At 43.8% G+C, this 24821-nt stretch overlaps 1 protein-coding gene across 2 annotated transcripts; it reads right to left on the bottom strand.

The window, feature by feature from the left end:
- Positions 1-27: 27 nt before the first annotated feature.
- lmtk3 (lemur tyrosine kinase 3) lies at positions 28-24248 on the bottom strand. 2 transcript variants are annotated; one of them, XM_084356913.1, is made up of 16 exons: positions 23968-24248; positions 20843-20991; positions 20328-20475; positions 18498-18571; positions 18179-18297; positions 16009-16096; positions 14448-14596; positions 14248-14332; positions 13967-14088; positions 12085-12234; positions 5807-11984; positions 5549-5712; positions 4959-5092; positions 3651-3985; positions 3477-3561; positions 28-1477 (listed from the first exon to the last, which is right to left on the bottom strand). In XM_084356913.1, exons 1-16 carry the CDS (start codon positions 24056-24058, stop codon positions 1350-1352), a joined length of 8199 nt encoding a protein of 2732 aa, XP_084213039.1. In that variant the 5' UTR covers positions 24059-24248; the 3' UTR covers positions 28-1349. The 2 variants fall into 2 exon arrangements, with proteins under 2 accessions (XP_084213039.1, XP_084213040.1); XM_084356914.1 differs by having other exon boundaries at positions 20858-20991.
- Between the last annotated feature and the right edge of the window lie 573 nt (positions 24249-24821).

The following is a 24821-nucleotide window of genomic DNA, read 5'->3' as shown; positions in this document are numbered from 1 at the left end:
ATTGTCATGAAACAGTTCAGTAAGAGGTTCACATTTTGAAGTTTTTATTTCCCCTTGTTTATACATTATCCCTTGAAAACCATTCTTTAAACAATACAGGTTTTAAACCAACATTTAAACAGACTAAACAAATGGACTAGTTGGATCTCGACTGCATGATGGACTGTTATTAGTAGAAAATGGGGTAAATTAACAGATACACAAACAAATGGAGTTATTTACTGATGAGAGGCTTTGATTTTTCATGCTAAGCTACATTAACGGTCATTAAACAAGGTAAAAGAATGACAAGACAGCTAAAAATTCATAGACAGTGGAAAATAATGACACATTACAGGACATTGTTCCATACAGATTGGCATATATTAACAAGTAAAATTATACAAAATACTTTTTTAGCAATTAAGACGTTTGGGAAAATATTTTGATTTATTTGTTATGAAGATCTTAGAGAAGGTATAACCTAGATGCATTCTGTCCCAAACAAATTATAGCTAAGTTAATATATATTAATCGCAGAAAAGCAAATAAATAAATTGATTAATAAATAAGTAAATAAATAACCAAATAAATAAAATATTGCATGGAAACTGGCTTTACATAAATAAAACAATGTAATAAATATATAAATTAATCGTAATAAAAGAAACCCTTTTTAGAACTGAAAGTATAAAGAAGCATAGCTTGTTTCATTTTTCGTGCAGTCTAAGAATACATCTAAAAGTAAACAGCTCTAAAATGATATTGTATACACTTGTATTATGATATTTGTACAAATGCAAATGAGTATTCTCAAATACAGGAGTCGAGTGATTTCTGTCCCAAACTGCTGCCTACAAGAACAACTGACTGACTGCAATGAAAATCGTCTTTAATAAAGAGAGGGCTGGAATCCAAGCGTTTACATAGACGGATGAATGACTAAAGAAAGTGCATTCCCCTGCACATCTGGGGAATAATAATACAACAAAATGAAGCAGAAAAAGAGAAGGTAAGCTGGTACACAGCAAGACTCCCACTGCATAGCTGTCAAATCTGTTTCAGATTTTACAAAGCTCCAGGCTCCTCTTCTCCTATCATACGCTGCCTTTTCCAAAGACTTTTGTAGCCGAGGGGCTATGAATAAACTCTGTAAATAGTGGCAGGCAGGAGCACAACAACCCCGTCATACAAAATCCTGTCGCTGGTAAAACCTGGAATGTGTCCAGCTTTTAGAACGGGAGTCTCATTCTTTCAGTTGCCTATTCAATAAAAAAATAGCCTCTGGGTGAATGGCTGGTTGTTGGGTTTAATTCACTGGCCAGTCCAAGAGGGTTCAGCTCTAAAGGTTCCCACAATGACGTGTAACATCACACCAAGTGGGGGTCGTTGGCAGGGCTGACAGTGAAGCGTGATGATGTCACTGGATTGGCCCCCACAGGCGACCTGGGTTTGTGTGATAAATCCTCTTTTCTTTTTGATTCTTTGCTCTTTGGCCCTGATGGGAAGAAGAAACAAAATCAAGCACTGTGTGAAGATCCAGTCACATGAGATGTGCTCCTCTAAACCATCATTTTACCCCAATTTTATCATAAGCTGATGTTCAGAACAGGTCAGAACAAACTCACCTGGATTCATTGGGGAGACCAGAACTTAAGCTTTAACTTCAAATGTGCTATTCAATATAAAATCTATTCTTAAATCTTACAACTCCAAGTAATACTGTGGATTAAAGAGTGTCATTGTCTCATCTCTTTGTTTGTCATCTCAGTGTGTTTATAGCTCATGTTGTAACCCAGTTTATGATTTGGACCTCAGTTCATAGGAAGCTAGAAAGATCTGCATTATTTTTCTCTGACTAACGTTGGTTATTTGTTACGTTAATTATGAACTTTAATCTTAATGAGTTGAATTCCTTTCAGGCTGTGGGTAAGAAAGAGCACAGGGACAACCTCTCTTCTATAACTTCATCACCTTAATGTCTGCTTCTTGAGTCACAAATATCCAGATGTGAAAGGCATCAAAAATGGGATCACAGATGGATGACTGAACAGGCCTACTGGGTACAGGCTCAGCACCCCAAGGAGTCTGGGGGCCCCTAGAGGCTATAGCCCCAGTGACTTCTCACATTTCTTATTGAAAAGTCACAGAGTTCAGTTAAAAGTATGTTTATTTGCTCCAGGTCCTCGTCAGATCCTCTTTTAAGGGTATCTGCCAAACAATCCGATACAACAAATTGTTTCTGTTTCTTTTTTCCTTTATATTACAGCTGTACAACATCTGCAGGCTACAGTATCATTTCATTAAATAAAATTAGTAAAGCAGTTTAAATCTGTATCAAATATCCATCATAAACAGGGGGCCAGGGCCGGTTGTCTCACAAGCTGTTCATGACTGTGACACGTGTCTTCAATAGCACTGACACGTGCAGTGAGACATCATCACCAAACCAAATACAAGTCAGAAAATAAAATTGTAATCTATATCTATTAATACAGTCACACTGAAGCAATACGAGACAGATTTTAGTTAAAAATAACTCAAAGAGAGACAAAGTCTCTTCAGTCAATGCTTTGATGTTTCAACTCTAAAGGCTACGAGATCATAAAAGCATCTAATTTTGGAGTTTCTTCATTTCTGTATGTGTGCGCAGCCCGAAGGAAATTCTGAGCCCAAACTTTCATTATTCAGTGAAATGAGGTGATCAGTGTGCGAGATGGAGAGAGGAAGTCAAGAGAGCATATGAAAATGTGTTGGGAAACACAGCTTAGGCTTGCATTGTTGAGCGCTGGATTTATGTCCCCGCTCAGTTCCACATGTCACAATGTCGAGGGGGATAATTATAGAAGATTAATTCTGGCTGCATATTTGCAGACAAGATGGTTGAACTGAGGGTTTTCCATTTCGGCGGGTGGGGATGAGCTAGAGGCTGTCAGATTTTATTACGTCATTCTCCGACTCAAGGTGGGGACGGAGTGATAATGCATGTTTAGAAGGGAACATATTTTAGGCTTGTCACATCATCTTTATAGTCTGATAAGACTTGTCTGCAGCAGTGATGCTACTCTGGACGTGCTAACATGCTGAGGTTAAGATGTTGAACGTGTTCACCATCTTAGTTAAAGGTGCAATATGTAAGCATCTTAAAAATGAACTAAAATTATCAACAGGAAGTGAAGAATAAGCAGTTGTGACATGATGCCGTCTGTGTATTGTGTTGCAGAGATAGCTACGGAAGATAGCATGCTAATCGGCTAGCCCCAGTCCATGCTAGTACAATGCTCCTGTGCGAGTGATGTAAACACCAAACAGACTGCTAGTTGCACGGCTAACTGAGATAACAGCAGTTAGCAGTAGTTAGCGGTTACTCTGGTGATATTCTGCAGACTTTAACTGGTGTAAATGGGCTTCCATGGAAAATAGCATGCGAGCATGGCTAAAAATGTCCCCTCCTCATTCTGTGTCTCATCCTGAGTGTGAGGTGTTTATGATCTTACCACGTAAATCCAGCTTGGAGCTTTTGACAGACACTGGGGCTGGACTGGTGGGCGCCGAACTGCTCAACTCATTTGTTGGAGTTTCCTGTTGAAATGAAACAAAAGAATGAGGCTTCCTGTTGTTACATCTAACATGATCTCTTGTAAATCAGTTATTGAGAGTATGCGAAATACCTGATCAAAAAGATAGATTGTGACATCATCAAAAAAGGACACATTTCTTCCTCTGTCCCTCTCCCTGTCCATCGACTCCTTGGGTGATTTCAGCAGACTCCTCAGCCCGACACGTTTGTCCACGTCTGTTTCCGTGACAACGATCACCCTCCGGGAGCTTTCATCCTCCTGCTCATCGTCCTCCTCATCGTCAGGGTCGCTTCCCGAGGACAGACCTCTCCGTCTGCCGATACGGTTTCCAATCGCACCATCCCCGAAACCCCCTTTACCGGTGGGGGTGAGGGGAAGCGTCAGAGCGAGAGGAGGGAGGGCGAGGGACAGGCGAGCTAGTTTAGCTGTGAAATGAGAGAAGGGAAGAGATGTTAGATAAGAGTCCAGCTCTCATCTGACTTGAAGTGGGCAACCGACCCTACTTGTACAAACTGGGTTAGAGAAGTAGTTGAGTGTGCAGCGTGTAAGATTTAGTGGCGTCTAGTGGTGAGGCTGCAGGTTGCAACCAACTGAACACCCCTCATCACCCTACGATGGCTATTATGGTTCCTCTCCTCTATTCTAAGGTACAAACACACAATTCTCAATTAGAGAGCTATTTCATCTTTTTCTGTCTCTCTTTACTGTATATTATTAAAACTCCTTTGCAGAGGTCTGTTTTCCCTTCGAATAGGGGATTAGTTTAGTTTAAAGTTAATGTAAGCATTATTTTCTTATTAAATAACTATTAAATAGCTCTATATTCCAACGTTAATCACTATTAAGGAAAAGAGAAAAGACATTTTCTGGTATTACTGTCCACTTTATCCAATCACGGCAGAAAATTCCATTAAGAAGTGATCCTGCCTGCTCATGAACACGCAGAGAGCAGGATCCTCCTCTCCTGGTTCCTACACCAGCTATGTGGAGCAGGGAAAGCTACCAAATCCAGCACTCCTGGTGATGGCTTATACTATTAAACAGGCCAAGAGATGAAAAATGCTTGAAGGAAAGGAAGACGCAAAGAGAGCTGCTTTGAAAAGAAAAAAGTTGTGCAAGTGTGGTGACGCAGAGAGGAGGGAGGGGATGGCTAACTGCAAAACGGGCAGGAAGTTTTAACATTGGGTTGTGGTTAGGCGCTGCAGAGGGTTAGAGCTAAGGTCAGGCTCTGGTGAAGGGCTGAGGAAACACAAATCAATATGGAAGCAAACTTTGACATGACAAAAACAAATAAAAATGCTTGAGGAGGAGTAACTGACTCTTACTCTTAAACGACTAGAAACAGTTGAGATGTACAACCTGTATGCAGTTATCTCTGTACATGCAACATGAAGGTACCTTTCATTGCCTGGTTTGCAGTCAGCTGAGGGGTTGTGACCTCAGGTTGTTCAATCACAGTGAGCGGCTCAGATTTAGTTTCATCAGACTCGGTGTGCAGCTCCATGCTGGGGACACTTTCATACTCCTCGTGGCTACGACAAGCACAAAACAGTTCATTAAAACATGAATATTAAAGACTCGGGTCACCAAAATCACAAAATAATCTTGCCATGCAGATTGTTTTGGTGCTATCTGTCCAGGTTTTTTAATATTCATCTGTGCAATTTCTGCTGCAACCCCCAGTATGATGGAGCGTAATGTAGTTTCTTTTGTGGCGCTCCCAACTTTGAAAAATTGCATTTAAAGAATCAATATCTCTTCTTGAGATGATCCCCAGATGTTGCTCTCAACAGTTTTCATTTGAATTACTTTCTACAAAAAAATAGTCTTTCTGAAAACCTCAGAAGTGTTGATTTTGATTTTATTTAGATATCAATTTCTGTTGTTTTGTTCTGAATAAAAGAAAAAAATGCATCTTTCAGGACTTTGAGGGCTCCAGAAGAAACCACTACATGTGCTCAGATTATCAACTTCAGCCTTCTCTGTACCTTTCCTCCTCTTGTTGTTCTTTCACAGGGACCAGCTCAGTGCTGTTCTCTGTGATTTGTTCCCCCCAGGGCCGCAGTGTCACGGTGTCTTTAACCGTCGACCCCCAAAGTACATTTGTTTTCACATTTTCACTGAGGGAGAACTGCAACCTCTCCTCGCACACCTGAAGCAACAAAACACAGCAATAAATACAGGTGAATAAACTCAGAAAAGCAGAATAAGGAGCTCGTTAATTTTACAAAAGAAGACACGCTCACCTGCATCATGAGGCCATTTTTTGCTGTCATCTTCGAGAGAGATCCCTGATCTTTGCCTTCAGATGTTTGGCCCGGGGATCTCTGCCTGTCATCCCTCTCCTCTTCAGGTGACAGTTTGTCCTGCGGGTCCAGGATCACATGTGGTGCGGACTCTTCCAGCTTATCAGAGTCATCAGAGATCCCGTCCTCCTTCAAATCGATCCTGCTCCCCTCAGGAGACGAGGAGCCACATGTCTCCTCACCTGTATTACTATCACTGCCGCCTCTCTGGTCAGGTGTTTTCTTCAAAGACTCCAGGAGTTCCAAATTTCCCAAGAAAAGGTCCTCCTCATCTCCTGATATGCAGCACAGTTGCTCAAGTTTCTCAAAATCTTCCAGGGGCTCCTCGTCCAGATCTTTCCACTCAGAAATCAATAATTCAGGGAGATTGTTGAGGGGGGCTTGAGGAGAAGGTGTGGTGGCAGTCAGTGTTTTCTGGAATAGATCATTGTGTTCATCCTGCTCCTCTATGTCCGATGTAAAGTTGCTCTCATCGGCCAGTGTAATGTGCACAGAGGGGAGGTTCAGATTGGCTGAGATTCCTATATTCTGAGTTGTAGCAGGTGGCTCTGAGACATCTGTGTTGTGAGTTGGGGAAATATACGTCTCTGTCTCAGTGCTCGCTATAAAATCCTCCAGATTAATGTGACTAATAAACTCTTCTGCCTCGATAACAGATGGTGGTGGACTAGGAAAAGAGTCGTCTAAACTCTCCAATTTATCATCTTGCACATCAAGGTCTATGCTTGGTGGAGGACTGGGAAAATCCACGGAGCTGAAATTGTCGACCTGATCTATCTCCTCTTGCTCATCAAGGTCACTGGGATTGGACGGAAGGGACATGTCTCTGTAACCCTCCTCTACGTTTATAATGCTCACTCCCTCCTCTATGCACTGTCTGGAAAGCCATGGTCTCGTCTCAGCCTCTGAATCTACGGCTGAGTCAACATTTTCCAGGTCTGAAAAGTTCACATGAGGAGCTTCGGTGATGCAAATAGTAACACTCGCGCTTTTACTCTCTAAAGTGCCGCTGAAGTCGCTCTCTAAATTAGAGTCTGTTTCTGTGTCAACACGCTCAGCTGCTGTCTGCTCCTCTTTTTGGATCTCGCAGAGGTGATTCTGAGGCCATCTGTTAAAATTTTGATTCTCCTCCGTCTCTGTGGAGTCTAGCAGACCCGCCCTGTCCCTGACTGTCTCTGTGCATGACGAAATTTCTCCTTTCTCCAAAGTCTCCTGCACTGGGGTTTCTACATTCTCTACTTCAATATCCGAGACATCTCTTTTCGGCTCTTTGTTAAAGGTGCTAACTTCTCTGAGGTTTTCAATATTTTCCTCTTGTTGTACGTCCACCACTTGGACTGTCTGCTGTTCCTTAGAGTCCCACGTTTCCTTCGCGGTGACTCCTTGTGTTTCATCGTTCCAGATTTCTTCGCAGCCCTCCAGGACGGCAGGGTGAGGCTCGCTTCCCGCAAGTTCATCGTTTTCCTCGGTCTCCCAAAACTCCTGACCCACGACGAGCCTCTCCCCGACCTCCCAGGCTTTATTACTGAACCCAGAGAAAAATTCAGATCTCAGGTCTGAGTCCTGGCATCGTCTCTCTGGAGAGGCCCACTGGTCATTTTCATCAGGCCACAAGCGTAAATCCCTCGACTGAGAAAAACGGTTGCAGTCAAACTCTCCTCTAACAGATCCTGTACTTTCTTCATCCTCCTCCAGGGCAATCCATAACTCTTTAGTCTTCACGTCCAGGCCCTCGCAGGAGTCCTTATCCACATTATTCGAGTCCATCTGGTTTGCTCCTCCTCTCAGTGGCGACTTTTCCTTCATGGCGTTACTCAGCTCTGAGGCAGCCAGCTGTTTCTCCGTCTCTGTCGTGACCTTCTTGTCCTCGCAGCGCAGGTTTCTCAAACCCAGCTCATTGTGGTCTAGTCCAGGGCTCTCTTCGGGCTCTGCAGCCCAAGAGGGGCTCACTTTATCAAACACAGGCTTCCCATCATCACTTGGCTCAACTACTGACAGGGTCTCATCACTTAGTGTGGCATCAGCGGTTTGAACGCCGTACAGTTTAGATAATCTTGACTCTCTGTTGTCAACTGGTGTCAGTGTTACAGATTCCACAGTGTCATTTCCACATTCGAGGGAGTTCAGTGCCGAGAGATCAATATCCGTCTCTGTAGCACTTGTGTATTCATTGTTGCTGGGCCTTAACACGCAGTCCTTCGACTGGCTGCCAGATACAGACTCGATCAAAATATTTGTCTCAGCGATACTCTTGGAATGTAGATTTAAATCATTTTCTGCAGAGTCCTGGTATATGCAATCTGTTATCTGAGAGACGATGCCATCTGTGAAGTGGTTGTCTAGCGGATACCCGGTGCTGTGTGGGAGCCCTTTCAGTGGCTCGTCATCTAAGTCTGAAAACAACTTATCAATTAAGTCGACGCAGTCCTTGGCCTGGGGATCGTCACACAGCAGTGTTGACTTCTTGCTCTCGTTTGGGAAAATGCCAGAATCGTCTCTCTGTGTTGACTCCAGCCCTTTGTTTAAAATATCTTTGTCATCACCTAAGTGAGAGATTTCTGAAGCAATCTGATACAGAGTTTCCTCACTCCTTTGTCCACTTTCACCTTTGTTATCTAAAATATGTGTGCTCTTTCTAAAGGGGCTCATCTCTCCCTCCTCCTCAGTTTTTTCCTCTATCCCTGTCAGCGTCCCCCGATCCCCTCCGCCTCCTCGACCGCTGCTCGGCCTGGAGGCGATGAGTCCATCACTGCTCCTCCTGTTCATCCCGTCCCCCTCCCAGTCACTGTCTGAGAAGTAAGCAGAGTCTCGATGTGGTGTTTCATTTCCCAAAGCTCTCCACCCGCCGTTTCCCACTCCTCCTCCTCCTCCACTGCTCGTCCATGAGTCACTAGGCGTGAGGCAGTCGGCAGAGTTGGATGTCATGGGTGACAAGACCGAGTCAGTGGGGGTGACGAGGGAGACATCAGAGGATGGGTCCCAGTCTGGAGTGGTTGGAGTGCAGGCAGGAGTGGGCACCTTTTGGCCAATGTGGCACTGCTTTTCTTGAACTAAATTTTCTCTTGTCGTCTCTGCAAAGCTTTCATCATGATTTCGAGAACCTAAATTTTTCTCCATATCGTCATCCGCTGTGATGCATTCAGAGTCCACTGCAAAAACACGCTCATATGACGTGGTATCAGACTCTCCGCATGTTTGATCTCCTCTCTCGGGGCTGCTGGCCTGCACATCTTCTTTCATCACCACACCATTGCCTATAACAGCAGCCTTCTGCGTATCTGTTTCATTTGTAACTCGTGACTTGTTCTCACGCGGTAGCACAGTGTTGTCTTTCACGCTCTCAGTGGACTCAGGAGGAGGCTGCTCTATGAGATCTGTGTGCTCTCCTCTGGCAGGTAAGGCCGGACCATCTGAACACTCCTCCGCTTCTTTCTCACATGCAAGTGTTTGGTTGTGCAGAAGACCGTTTTTGGGCATGATTTCTGAAAACACAAACTCATCAGATTGGCAGTGGTCACCGTCGCGTCCTTGGCTGTCCGGTTTAATAGGTTGTCTATTCGATCCTATATGAAGGATCGGGATCTCGGGTCTTATAGAAATCTTTATCTCGCTCTTTTTCGCACGCTTGGTCACTTGGGCGTAAATGGCTTCAGTTTGTATATCATCTTTGCACTTTGCTCGCATGGAGCTCTCTGACTGAAACCTGATGGTCTGAGCGGAGTTTGGGTCAATGCATATGGACTCATATTCAGGAGACAGCGGCGTGGGCGAGCACGATGAGTCCGCTTCCTTTTTGTTTGCGACAGCGTTTTGTCTTGATATGATTTCAGTCAGGAAGGTCTCTGCTGATTGGATCTCCTTCAGGAACTCTTCTCTGGTCATTTCCGTTCTCCGAGGCTCCTTCTCAGTCTGCTGCAGTTCAGACTCTTGCTTCCCGATGGTGATCTCGGAGAGGAGAGAGCGCGATCTCCGTATGCCCTTCGAATAGGCTTCCTCAGCCTCGGTGTATGAGGGAAGGCCTGGAGCGCAGACGTAGGGTCGCAATCTGGATCCTGAAGGGTAGAGGTATTTCACTGGATCACTTTCTGATCCTCCCTCTTGATCTGTGTCCATCCTTCCTGTGTCGATTTCTGTGAGGAAAAGGTCCCTCTGGAATGATTCTTTAGTGACTGTACTGTCCTCCTCGGCTGCTGTCCTGTTGCTACGTTTCTCCGGCACCCATGACTGTCCCGCTGACCCCAGCTCTGTGATCAGCGACCGGGAGCGACGCATCCCTCTGTTGGGCAGCACAAAGTTCCCCCATCTCTCTCCATCTCGTTTCTCCTCCTTCTCCTCCTCCCATGCCGCCTCTGACTTGGACTCATTAGACTCTGCCACACTAGATATCTCTGTCAGAAACAGATGCATGGGGGATTTCTTGGCAGCTGCCACGCGTTCTGCTTGAAGTTCAGCGTCTTCCTTCCAAATAGTAGGCAGGATGGTGTCAAGGCGTGACTGAGTCCTTTTCATTCCCCTGGAGAAAAGCTCTGCACAGCCTGGGTCTGCATCCTCAGATAGGCTGGAATGAGTGACAGTAGTACCACCGCTGGGTCTCTCAGGGGACATGAAGGGAGAGTCATCCTCATCTGAGTAGGTGGGACTGGATGAAGACTGTCGATCAATTAGTGGGTTTGTGGGCTGAGGTCGGGGTAAGTTGCGATAAATCGGGCGCAATGGGTTTTCCCGACGAACAGGGGAGTCAAAGTCTTTTGCACGAGAATGAGAAGTCTCCTTGGAGTTGTGCAGCGATGAGTGCCTGGTTCCACCGTCTCTGTCGGAGTCACAGGTTAGTGGGTCTCTATTGGATCTCTGCATCTGCGGCTTACTGTATCTTGAGTAAGTGTCAACTGTGTTGTAGCTTCTTTGTGGTTTGGAGTGAGGAGGGAGCGGTGGAGGGCACATTTGAGGAGGTTGGGGGTAAATTGGATGGCTCGACGGGGGGAGGGAGGGGGAGAGAGACGGAGATGGGGGCAGAGTCTGTCGGGCCCGATGCAGCCCCAGGTGATCAAAGGTAGTAGGGGGGCAGCTGCTCATGTGATGGGGGTCTGTTTCGATTTTTCCAGCGATGGTGTAGTGAGGCAGTCCTCTGTATCCCAGCGGAGGGGCCGGGAGGGGGCGCGAGTGAAGGTGGTTGGCGGATGACATGGACATAGAGCGAGGCTTGGGAGGAAGGACCGGGGCTTGTGAACTTGATTTTTTATCCACCTCACTGCTCTTTTTCCTCTCGTCTTCATCATCATCCCCTAAATCGACGACTGAGAAGTCAGTCACTCTGCTCGAAGTGTCTTTGAACTCAGCTACACCCATGTTGGGCACCTGGATTTGAACCTCGCTTGATCTGATGGTCTGGAGGCCCTTCCCACACTTGTCAGAAGAGCAATAAGGGACTCGCTCTTTTCCGAGCAAGCCGCTGCGAATCTCCACCAGCTCCATGTCTCCAGGGCAAACCGAGTCAGAACGGAAAGAGGAGTGGGTCTTCCCTTTGAGAGTTGGCGACTTGTCCTGGGGAGTGTGCTCCTCCAATCTGATGTAGTACTCGCTGGCGAGGGACGGACTCCGTGCGCTTATCACTGGCACCACTGTGGGAGTGTCCAACGACTGTCTGTGGTTATTGTTCACAGTCGGGATTGGCTGAGGAGGAGGAAGAGGTTTGTAGCCTCGTCTGGCATGAGCCTTCTCCCAGAAATACTCAAAGTTCAACCCTTTGCTAGTCTCAGTGACAGTCAGGATGTCATCCAGTTCAGACGAGGACGGGGTGATACAGTTCCCAACAGGGTCCAGCAGGGGGTAGGAGTTGTCTCTGTCGTCCCTGCCATAGTCCCTCTCCCTTTGCCGCTCGTTTGCTGCAGTCTGGAAGGCAGGTGGACGCAGTAAGTCCCAGCGTCTTTCAAACGACTCCTCGCTCTCCCCTCTCCTTCCTCTGCCCTCCTCATATTCTTCATCCTCTTCGTCTTCTTCCCCGACACTTCCCCTCGCTATCCCTCGTTCAGCGGCCAGGAGGGAGGACAGGAGGAGGAATATCTCCGCTACAGAAGGGCGTTGAGACGGAGGTAGCCAGCAGGACTGCATGATCTCATACCTGTAGGCAGGAGAGACGGAGAGAGGAGGTAAGTTTGGAGAGACACAATTAGGGCATTATTACTTCTCATCAGCGTAATCAGTCATGGAAGAGTACTGACCAGTAGTCTGCATGGGACAGTTTGAGTCTGGGCTGGGCCAGGGTGATCTGTCTCTCCCTAATGACGAAGGTCAGCACCTCTTCGTCGCTCAGGTGCCTGTGGGGCTGAGAGCCAAACTCAAACAGCTCCCATATAACCACCCCCAAGGACCTGGGAAAAAAGAAAAGAAGCAGACATGGTGAGAGATAACAAATCTTCACAGAGCTCTTAGTTTGTTATGTAATGCTTTTACAGCAACATCTTGTTTTATACAGAGCTCTGACTTCCAAGCACATGACTGAGAGGCATAATACGAAAAACAGGTGAAAAGAAAGTCTGTTGGTTGTTTTTATATTTGACAAAGAAAAACATTGTCTGGAAAAGGAATAAGATGACAAATATCTTCCTTAAAATCTTAAGCCATCATTTCCTCTGTGTTTTATGTGTATTTGTGTGTGTTTTGTTCCCAGAATGTTTTCTTGTTGGTTCATTCAACATCAGATTGTAGTTTGTAGTATCGCAGCCTGAGGGTTCAGTCCAGCTCAGGCTCCTTCTCTATTAGCACCTCTGATATTACTGCTGGCAAACTGATGAGGTCACACTGACTGTGTTTACTATTTGTGGCACAGCTGCCTTTGTGTTTTTAGGTTCACTCCAAATCTATTTAAGATTCAAAAGAGTTCAAGACGCTGAAATGTTGGGACACATCCAAGCTTTAAACTGAGACTAAAAAGAAGACAGGGTCTGATATTGGTTTAGTAGGTGAATAAGAAAGAGTCCTTGACCACTTTATAAGCTACACCAATACAATCTAATGCAATCCAGAACAAAAGCTCTGACAGGTATTTTACCTTTACAGAAGCGTAAAATGGCCAGTTTCTGTTCATTTTGTTTGGCCCCTAACACCATTGATACAATGCAGTCCAGGTCAAAATCACTTCAAACTACTACCTCAGTTAAAGTCCTATACAATGCTTATTTTCAAGTTCATACTGTAATTTTGTGTGTATACTACAAAATGTTTACATGCTTTATAGCAACATTATGTAGAAATTGGCATTTTCCGTAAATACAAATCCCAGGTCCGTAACAATTTGTCAGTAGGTGCTGACTACAAACAAAGGGTGCAAGAAAAAACAACCTGGAAATCTCACTTTCTACAATATAAAACCTTTGAATGAATACTTCCCTGACGCTGTCAATCAAAACTGAACACTATCATCTTCGTAAAGTTATAATTCATGTCCGAGCTGTTGAGTACCTAATAAAGTGGCCACTGAGTGTATACTGAAGACCTGTTTGCACAGGAGTAGTATTACCAGGTCACCTCATGTGTTTTAGAAAACACCCCCCCTACACTGGTGTTTTGTGTGGTGCATTTGCACGGGATAAGCGAAATCTGTATCATCTTTACCAACATTGTCTACTGGATATGATGTCCCTGTGTAACGTCAGCATTTCAGAAGTGTCTGTTCTTCAGCAACGACATTATCAACATAGTTTAGAGCTGATATGCCTACTTTCTTACTTTACTGCTGTTCAACACATTGTGAGCTGCAATCAAATTTCCTTCTTCTGACCACAGAAAACAGATGTTTAAAAAGAAATACGATCCCAGATCACAGACATGCCGATTTGCAGGGAACACTGTGTTTGGCCAACTAAAATAGGTAATATATGGAGGAATCTTCACTTTATAAATTACAGACATGGCGGATTCACATGGGATTAAGAACACAGACGACCTCCGCAATTATTACAAATTCCTGTGCGAGCAGGGCTTTAGACAGACATCAGATAAGCAAGCATGACCCACATGAACTGGCCATGACCAGCCAGACTTGTTGATGTTCACTTTTCAGTAGCCCTGTATATAAACATCTGTGCAGGCTTTAAAACATACCACACATTGCTGGTCTTGGTTTGGTCAGTAACAATGAGAGATCCTCTGTACTCCTCCAGCAGTTCAGGAGCAATCCAGCGTAGTGGGATCCATAGCTTGTCTGGAGTTAGGTAATAGTCCTCCTTCACAAAGGAAGAAAATTATGTCATTATTTATATATTTTTTCATCAAAATACAGTGACAAAACAAAGGCTTTATGGTTCATTGAAGTTAAAAATAAATGATAAAAAAATTCAGGTAAGTAATGTGCTCTTCATAAACACAAGCACAGACCCACGTACCTTGTAATGGTTGTGTGAAAGGCCATAGTCGCCTATCCTAACAGTGAGGTCTGAGGTCAGCAGGCAGTTTCTCAAAGCCAGATCACTGCAGAGAGCAGAACACATCCTCGGAAAATCAGTCAGATTGAACAGAGAGACACACTCCTTCTTCCTGAGAGATACACTCGTGTTTACAGACTCGTGACCTCTTTATGACTGACCTGTGGATGTAGTTGTTTTCATGGAGATGCAACAGACCGGAGGTGATCTCAAAAGCCATTCTCTGAAGAGTCAAGAGGTCCCGGGTTGGCAGGTCAGGGGTCATCCCGTCTGCTTTGCGCTGGGCTCTCAGATACCTCTTCAGATCACCCTGTTCGTACATCACAACAATAATACAAGCAGTGAATTGCATGCAGACTCAAGTCGAAGATGGGCTAATGCCAGTTCAGCCAGCAGTGTGTGAGCCAAGTGTTTGTACAATTCTCCTAAAACATAGATAAAGCTTGCAAGCAGCAGCATAGAGGCGGAAAGTTATCGTGAGTCCTGCAGTAAATATGTCCCTTTTTAGGTGTTTTCCATCACAGAGCCTCAAAAGCAGCAGGGGAATTGGTAATGAGCTGCCAGCCTTTGTATTAGTCATTTGTGCTTCAGGAAGGGCAAGGAAATAAAATGAGGAGCGTATAAAAGGATGAAAAATATCCGCGAGGAAAGGACAATAGGAGACTTTATCAAACAGTCTATAAGGACTGCAATGTTGTTTGGCTTCTCTCGCCGTGTTGCTGTAATTGATCTGCTTATGTCTTTGTTTGGCCTGAGAGTCCACTCATATGGTTTTCTTAATCAGTCAGTGATTAAGCGAGCTGAGGGAAGGAAAACAAACAGATTGTAGCGATGCAAAACAGATTTCAGTGACCCTGGAGTTCGAATAATTTATAATTTCTGCTGCAAATAATCTGCATGAGATGACATTAAATCAAAGAGGAAATTAAGTAAAAGCCTCGTGAAAGTAAAATAACATCTGACATCTGACAAGTGTTGCAAAGGTGAAACATAATGGCTTTCATGCTGATTAACAGTGTTTATCAGTAAACCAGCACTTTGAGTTTTTAGAGCAAAGTGAGACAACCAGCACGGCTCCAAACATGCTGAATCATCTGCGCACAAATTGTAGACGTCAGAATAATAAACGATAAAAACTAAAATTATGTTCACCTTAAAATGACACACTACAGTGTCTAATAATTACTTTTACTCCCTACATTTTAACACAAATATCTGCACTTTCTACTCCTTACATTTTCAAAAACAGGCTCGTTACTTTAGTTTTAATGCATTTGAGGGGAGTCATAGAATATTTTTATTCACATCACAAGACTGATTTCAACCCGTCAGTGCGTCTTAGTGTCTCGTATCTGCAGAGACCCTGCAGCCCTCTGCCTGGATTTTGAGGGTTGAACTGGTTTGTTGCTGCTCGAGACACTTTACCAACCCAAAATGTCAGTATGTGACATCCTGGGAATGAGACTCAACAGTCAAATATCTTTCTGATGCGTTTATGAACAGCTCGGACAAATCGTATTGATTCTACCTTTAAGTTTGACAGTCTTTGTATTACATTAATATAACGTGAGGTTCATTAAGCTTTGCACAGAAATGAAATGTCCTTCAGAGGGATACTTTTTACTTTTATACTTTGAGAACATTTCAGCAAGACTTTGAAGTATCTGTACTTCTACTAGAGTAAAACTGTGTGTACTTTTTCAAATGGCAGTATGTACTCACCAGTTGACAGAACTCCATAACCAGGAGGAAGGGGATGTTCTCACTGCACTGACCCAAACACTGAAGGACGTTGGGATGTTTAAGACTCCTGAGGGGAGAAAGAGAAACCAAAGATACATGGTCAGATAGATATCTAGATAGATATATAGTAATGAGCAGTCTTTGCACCACACACACAAAGGTAGAGTGAGAAAAACAGAGTAGGCACTTGTGTGAGGCACTGCAGCAAAACCAAATCAAGTGTGAATGAAAGTTGGAAAATGGAAATAAAAAGAGTAAAGGGTGTTTTGTGTGTTCTGCTTGTTGTTGGGGAGGTGTGTTTGCATCAGACACAAACTGGGACACGAGAGAGGAGAAGAGAAGTGGACAAGGGGAGAGTTTGTGCCTCAGCAACAGCTGAAGAAACAGGAGATGTAAACAGCATATGAATGTGTGTGAAAATGACCCCTTGTGGCTGTATATTAGTGTGTGTGTGTGTGAAGGGAGGGTGCTGGTTGTTGTGGGTTTTGCCCAGAGATAGGAATAGAGGAAAAGAACAGACAGCCCTGTCCTTGGATGCTTCCTCTGTGAGTGTGTGTGTGTTAGAGAGGACAGCCAAAATGCTCCTCAGATTCTGAGTCAAACGCACTAAATAGGTCGGTTCAGTTCTCATCATGAAGACCAAGTTTTATTACCGCCTATCTGCAGTGACATTATACATCTAAAAACACAGCAAAACATTTTGTAGTTCGTGTGGTTTGTGGTCAAGTCTGTCCTGACAGTAAGCAGGTACGATTCGAGCTATTGTTGCTCCTTTTATCACTGATTAAAATTATATTATGTAATATTTTTAAAGAAGACCTTACAGACTTTATCTTCCAATCAAATGCTAATACAGCTTTACTGGGTCTGTTATGTACAGTAGCATATGGTGGCTAATGTTAGCTAATGTTACCAAACACAGACTGACTTGAACTCCTTTCAATATTTGTGCTGCGATTGTGCTACATTTATTATTATCCCATAATTGCAACCTGTAGCTACTGTTAAGCAAAGTCACACAGTCTTGCATTAAAGGGACAGTTCACCCCAAAATAAAAAATACATATTTGTCCTTTTACCTGTGGTGCTATTTGTCCGAGAGAGAACAAGATGGCACACTGGCTTGTGTTGCTCAAAGGGCCATTTGAAAGACTTAACAGCGATGTCTCTTTCCAGAAATCATGAACCAGTTACTCGAGACCTTGTTGTGAACAGTTCAATGTAGGAACTATTTTCTTTCTACCGAACTACACCCGCCAAACGTATCCCTGAAGGAAGCTCGACAACGATGTAAGCGTTAATGGCTTCCTCCTCGGACGAGCTGTGACATTACCTAGCTTAGTTAGTAGAGCAGATACACCCTTTCTTTCTTTAAGCTAGATTGTGTGTCTACTTGTTTTCGTGAAAGCATCAGATGCAAACATTAAAGGCATTCTTAGTTAACTAGCCTCTCGTCGGAGTGGATGCGTACTAGTAATAGTAATGTAATAGTTCCTACAAGAAACTGCTCACAGTAAGGTCTGTGGATTATTTTGAGTAACCAGGTCATGATTTCTGGGAAGAGATATCACTGCTGAGTTTGTCAAATACATTTCTTGGGTGCCATCTAGTTCCATTATATTCAAGAGTAGATTGACATCTCTGCGGGCCGATATCTCCAAAACTTGGCGACTCACACCAGAACAATTATGATCAATACATTGCACTACAGGTAAGACAAATAAATATGTATTTTTGATTTTCAGTAGAACTGTCCCTTTAAAGCAACATTATGTAGAAATTGGCTTTAGTGTGACAGTGCAACACCACTGATGTAAATACAAACCCCAGGTCTGTAACAATTTGTCAGGCGTAATGTAGGTGCTACTGTAACTAAAATGCAAAACTCATTACGTCATAACAATGTTGTGTAAAACTTGTTTCTTTCAGTAAACATGTATGTAACACTGTGATCCTCCCCTCTCACTGAAGTTACATAGTGCAGAAACAAGTGAAAGGGGGGCAGAGTGGCTGAGGCAGACAGACATCACCCTATTACAAGACACTGTACCATCACAATGATTTGAAGCTGTTATTTTAAGGTAAAAAAGTTGCATAATGTTGCGATAAGTCCCCAATAGGATAACCAAGTTCCAGCAGTTTCTCCCACCTGTACGGCTCAGACTCGGCCAGGAACTTCCTCTGCTCCAGAGGGCTGGCACTGACGCGCAGCTCCTTCACGACGGCCTGAGAGGAGCTGCAGTCACACAGCACTTCAGCCAGGATCACCTAGGAGAGATCGATGGATGATAATATGGAAGAGTGCCCAGGAGAAGGAGTCCGGCAGTAAAACAGCTATTTTGAGTTAAGTTTCCTAATCTGGTTGGTAGCCAGTATTAAATATAACAGAACATCATGCTGTTAGAGAGAAAATCTATGATGTGAGTCATGTTTTACATGAAAACACAATAATGATAACGACCGTTTACCTTTCCGAACCAGCCATTTCCTATCTCCTGAAGGTAGTTTAAAGTGTGCCTTTTGAAGCACTGAGACTTGGAATCTGAGAGAAAGGAGAGAAATAAAAAAAGATCAGGGTCACACAGACATCAGCACTTGATGTTCTTTTATAACATTATATCTCACAACAATAGACAGAAATCACTTTTAAAACACTCAGGAGAAAAACATTATTTACAGTTCTGCTCACAGGCACAGTTAAATACAAACTACTACGTGTTTCAAGAAATATATCTTATATAATATTATCTATCTGTAGCTTTTATTAACAATCAATGAATCTGCAAATATTGTCATTTAGAAATGTAATCACTAGACACAAAATGTCCCCCACTCTATTTAAAAGTCAATTCCGGTATGGAAGGTTCCCTGGTCCATATCACACTTGTAAGTTGCATTTCGTACCACAATTGGCTTTCAAAATAGTTGTGATGTCACAAAATCATGCTCAGAATAGAGCGCCACAGGAATGAGTCCTAAAAACTGGTAATAAGCTAGCATTTTTGCACTTCCGGTTTACTTGCTTCAAAGTCTATGGGTTTTCTGAATTGGTTTTGTGTCTGGTTAACACAAGCTTAAGAGACGTTTGCATTAAAAAGCATTCACCTGTCTCAAAAAAAGCGGTTGCTAGCAAGTGGCTAAATGAGACTACAGAAGTTGTTGACATTAAACGTCATCAAATACGAAAAGTCTTTACAGGCCGACTTAAGTAGCAAACTATGCTCACTCTAACTGTAGTAAAGTGTGTATGATGTCGTAACTGTGCGTTTATGTGCTGTCAGAATTATTAGAAAAACATTTTTCTGACTGAGAAAATAAGTAAGAAACTTTTACCCAAGTCATGTATTGTATCATCACTGTATTGTTTCCTTTGCTCTTCCTTATCGCTTAAATACAGTAAACAGCTGTCAACGTGTTGTTTAAACTCTCTGAGCGATAAAATACAAAACAACTTCTTTTTGGCAGCCATGTTGCTCCCACATTCTGCCATGCATGATGCACATGAACACACCGAGGTTGGAAGAACAAGTTACCAAGTCGGGAAATCCGTGGAGCAAGTGAATGCAGCATTAGCATTAGCATGTTGTTCATCTGTGAAGATTATCTTCCTGAACAAAACATGTAAGTATCATAAACTTCTGTTCTTTGGCAATAATCCAACATCCAGTTAAAAAATCCCATAGGCTTCTTGCCGGGGCGATGCTAACTTCCGGGTTAGCCTACAAAAATACGTCATCACTGCAGTACTCGAATAGTGTCAAACTGCAGGAAAACATCATTCTTCACAGTGAAGCTCAAACATCCAAACAAAGGAGGCACCACAGTGGCTCAGTTGGTAGAGCATGTGACCCATCTACCTCTCGTACACCTTTCACTCCTGAACTCCTCATGTCAAAAAAAGGCAAGAAAAGGCCAAAAAAATGTATAAAAACAATAAGCAAAACCCCTTTTTGAGTGGAGGGGGACTGAAATGAATTACACTATCCCCTTCTTGAGACAGAAATTCACACACTCCACCCTGACGTGTGCGGATACCATCCCTGTCTGCGGTCACATGTCCAACTTGTCCAGCTCACGCAGAGCACTGATGCAGAATTTTCTCAGATCATAGTTTCCACTTCACTGAAGTTCAGCAGCCGGTTGTACACTCAGTTTGAGACCTTTAATGGATCCACATCAGTGACTCAGGCAACAGGCCCTGAGGGAGTTGAGTGCAGGACAGCACTTCAGCTTCGCTGTGAGCGGATTTGAACCTCGAGGCAGAGTCAGAGAAAAGAAGAGTTGTTTGAGGTTGTTACCTGCTCCATCCTGCAGGGCGGGGCAGTTGGGCCTGTCTCTGACTGGCAAGGTGTAGACCTCAGGGAGGGAGGGACATGACGACAGGCTGTCCTCCTGGATGGGACTGGAGCCTCCAGAGCACTCCTCCCCGTCTGCATTGTCGAACTCCTGTATGCAGCACAGGAAAATCACAACACCGGTGTGATTAAAAATATAAAATAGTCTCTCACTTAATGATACGGTTGGATTTAACAGTGACTATCAAGGGCAGACAATGAGAAAGCAGCCGTTCTGAACTAATGACACCCTGTCTGCCAGCTCAACAACAACACTGTCAGGTCAAACGACGGAGGCTTAGTCAAGATTAGACTGAGAGATGATTATTGACGATATCTACTTCATTAAATTGGAGCTGTTGACTGTTTCCATTTCCATACAGTTCGTCAAGTCAAACTTAAAAACAAAACATACCAGCATGCACAATAGGTGTGAAAAAAACAAAGAAAAAGCAGAGGGAGGTGAATAATTCTCTTACATGTTGAAGACTTACATTGAACCCCACTCCTCCTCTCTTACAGCACAGGCAGGTCAGGAGCAGCAGAACAAAAGAGACGAGCCCCGAGCAAGAGATGAGGATGACGACGTAGGGTGGAGGAGAGAGGGAAGCAGCCCTGGACTGAGAAACTGAGAGGGAGAGAATACAAGGAAATGATTTAATACAGGAATTCAGGGGTATTTTGTGCTTCTATAAGGGGGGGCACACTGTTAGGTTTGAGTCAGTGAGAAGGAAAAGAGACTTCACTGAATCAGAGAAGTGTAAAATCTTGTTACAGGTGTTTTGCTTAGAGGGAAACCATTGGAGCGTTTTCTTTAGCGGCAGGTTTGGGACACAGTGGAGAACCCCAATGGACAGCTTGCATCAGGGATTTGAGAGGGGAAAAAAGCAGGTAAAGAAAAGTTGAAGATAAAAAACGATTGTCTGAACCAGTAAAAGAAAAAAGAGACTGGAATTAAAGTTTGAAAGTGGGATAATATACCATTCCAGTAAGGACAAAAGCATGGGAGAAAGGGGAAATATCAGAAATGGCATTCCACTCAGGAAACACAGTTAAGAAGCAGGGGAGGGGTGGCTGGTTGTCATTTAGGTCAAAAAGGAGCGCTAACTGGGAAGGGTTGGAGACTGGAAAAGAATTACTCAAATCAGGAAGGTTTACTACTCAGGTGAGAGAGGGGAGGGATTGGGACATTTTGATATTTGTACCTCAACGTAGTCGATTGTGGGAAGTGAACCATCTGTAGAAAAGAAAAGGGGCAGGGCAGGGTGGTTAAATACCCTTCAGGTATTATCTATAGGTTTCATAACCAAAATACGTCAAACATTACATCAGATGACAAGAGAGAGGAACAATGACACCTTGAGACTGTCAGACGGTGTCCGTCTCACCACTGAACACATAGTTAAGGACTTGTGTATTAAATATAAACAATAACAATGACCTTTATCTTTTCTAAGTCTGTGTAAACAAAGCAGCATTCTAGGTTGTGAAAATAACATTAACAAGGTAGTTAGAAGACATTTCGCCCCATGTAAACCAGAGAAACCTTTAAAGTATACGTTCACCTAAAAATGAGTATTCAGTCATAATTTAGTCACAACCCGCGCTGATGGGAGGTCGGGTGAAGTTTCCTATTCCACAAAACATTTGCAGCAGTCTCCGAAGCAGCTGAAGTAGACGGGGATGTGTTTTAAAATGTAAAAAACAACGACAACAAAAAAACATAAAATGGCTACATATGTAGAGGGAGTAATGGAAGTGTCTGGAAGCCCAGAGATCCAAAACTGATTTGGAAAGATGTTATTTACCAACTCTTTTAATCCAAAATCTTCACTGTACCTGATGATCTGAAAGCGTTAGCATGCACCACGTCTGAAGTGGGTGCATGAGCTAGACCGCTGGTCGACGCTGTAAATAACGTCTTTTCCAATCAATTTGGGCTCTCAGGGATTTAATTACACCAGCAGAGCTGTATGAAGTCATTGTATGTTTCTTTTCGGTTGGTTTTTACATTTTAAAACAAGTCCCCATCTACTTCAGTTGTTTAGGAGAACGCTGCAACGCTGTTTTGCTGTGAAGCTCCAGAAATGTTTTGTTAACTATGAAACTTGATATAGATAGATAATGACTTAATTTTAATTTTTAGGTGAACTTATCCTTTAAAGCTGCATTTTATTGATATTTCAACACATGTGAAATAGTTGTTGACACTAAAAAAAATATTACAAACTCAAATAACTAAAATAAGTGTAAGAAATAAACAAAATGCTGCGTTATGGAAAATAATGACATAAACCCAAGGGGGTTACATAAACAGTGATATTCAAACATCATCATAACATTTATGATTCAAGTCTCTGCTGTCTTAAAATATCCCAATTTCAGTCTGAGTCCTCACACAAATCCTAAAAATACATTCATTCATAAGGTCATGATATTGTCAACACTGCATACATAAATTTCAAAGTATATTTAATAATTAACCGACTTGATAAATATTGTAAAAAGAGGAACAGCGTTCCAGTCAAACACCTAAAACATGATGTTTGTTGTATTTGAAAGATATCTAAGCCTCATTTTGATTTTCTTGTCTTTGTCTCGCTTACAAAAAAGTTGCAACACAGGCAGAACATGATTGCTTCACACATCCTGCGCAAAGGTAAATAAAGATGTGTTCAGCATATACAACCAGCTTCAAAGTGTAGGCTGGTGAGTGAGCCAAGCTGTTGCTAATTAAAGAAAACTGGCACTCTGGATTCCAATAAATTTGATATAAGGGGAGATTTAGCCCCTGACACACAGAGAAATACAGCTAATTGTTGATCACCTCGCCTGCAAAACATGAAAACTAAATGACCTTTTGTGGCAGTGTGGTCCCATAATCATACAAACACACAAACCGGTGACTCCAGTCCTGATGCACAATTCCTGAGCAGTGCTATTCTTTCATCTTTCCCTAGACAGATGTCCAGACAGACACTGCATATAAATAGGAACCTAACACGGGGCCTTTTCCACCAGCCCCGGTGCCAGCAGCTCTTATCAAAACAATACCACCACAATACAATGACTGCACACATTACACAAACACAACACTGTGCCAGATCTTGTGGAGGGGGGGTGGGGGGGCATATTCACATTGAGAAAAATAAAGATGCCAGCACTGGTTAATAGGCGAAATCATCTCCTGTGCATAGCGGAGGCTATTTATAGACTAAATATCTCGCACTGGTCGACGATTTTAGCCTGCTGTTCACACAGTATATGCTGCTTTAAAATGCCATCGATGTGAGGCCCGAGATCGAAACACCCCCCCCCCCCCCCTTCCTAATATTTTGTATGCAAATATGGTACCCTACCCATCACCAGACCAGCCTCGCTGCTGTTTTCATTAAGTCTGCTGCCACGTACTGCAATAATAATTCGCATTATGTCTCAGCCATACATGCTGATAATACAGCATCAGTGTGGAGAGGCCTTTTCATAACTGACTACATCCCCCCCTCCTCCTCCTCTCTGCTCCTTTCTCCAGCATCACTGACAGGTTTTCAACCCCCCCTCCTCCTCCTCCACCTCCTCCACCACCTCCTCCGACTCCGCTCACCTTCCCTCTGCGGGACTCCGAGGGCTCTCTCCGGGCTGAAGTACGACATGATCCCCGCCACCGCTACCATCGTCCAGCAGTGTGGCCGCATCGTCGCCGCGTCCGGAGCAACAACAACACCATCCGAGCGACGCCGCCGACTGTCGGTGTCGGTGTCCTCCTCTCTCCCGTCCCCCCGCCACGGTCTGTGCCGTCTCCGGGCTCACGCTGTCTCTCTCTGTCTCCCCCCACCTCTCCGCTTTTTTCTCCCAATAATAAAGAGCGTCTCCTCGCCTTCCTTGTTGTGCTCCCTCCCCTCCTCCTCCCCGCCACCTCTCTCCTCCTCCTCCCCCCTTTGCTCTAATCCGCAATTAAACACGGTGTGTGTGATGCTCTATTGTGCATCCTCAGCCCGCCGCTCCTCGACACGCATCACCTCCGTCTGTGCGGAGCACCGCTGAAAACAACCACCCGCTATTTCTCCCGTTGGATAAATAAATATATTCCTTTCTCCCCCCTTCATCTGTCTCTCAGCGGTGGAGGGTAGTCTGTGTTTTTCTCCTCCGCCAGCCTACGTCAGACACACGGCGCGCATTGTCATGGTCCAGCCTGATCCTCATCATCCTGCTCCAGAAAGGGGGAGAAAAAAAAAAATCTGTGGTAATATCCCCACTGGGAGCTAATGGTGTGTGTGTGCTGCCCAGGAGTGGGTTCATATTGATCTCATATTGGATTTTTAATCCCTTTAAATGATCACTTCAGTATTCATATCATAGCATATTACCATGGCATCCTATTAAGTCATATGAATTACGTGTTAATTGGCCGCGCCTACCAAAAGAGAGCAAGAAGCTTCTTCACCCTGGAAACAAAAC

This window comes from Pagrus pagrus (genome assembly GCF_965226575.1).
Source record: "Pagrus pagrus genome assembly, chromosome: 7".
Classification (NCBI taxonomy): domain Eukaryota; kingdom Metazoa; phylum Chordata; class Actinopteri; order Spariformes; family Sparidae; genus Pagrus; species Pagrus pagrus.
The sequence above is the reverse complement of the archived record's forward strand: the minus strand, read 5'-3'. Positions and strand labels throughout refer to the sequence as shown.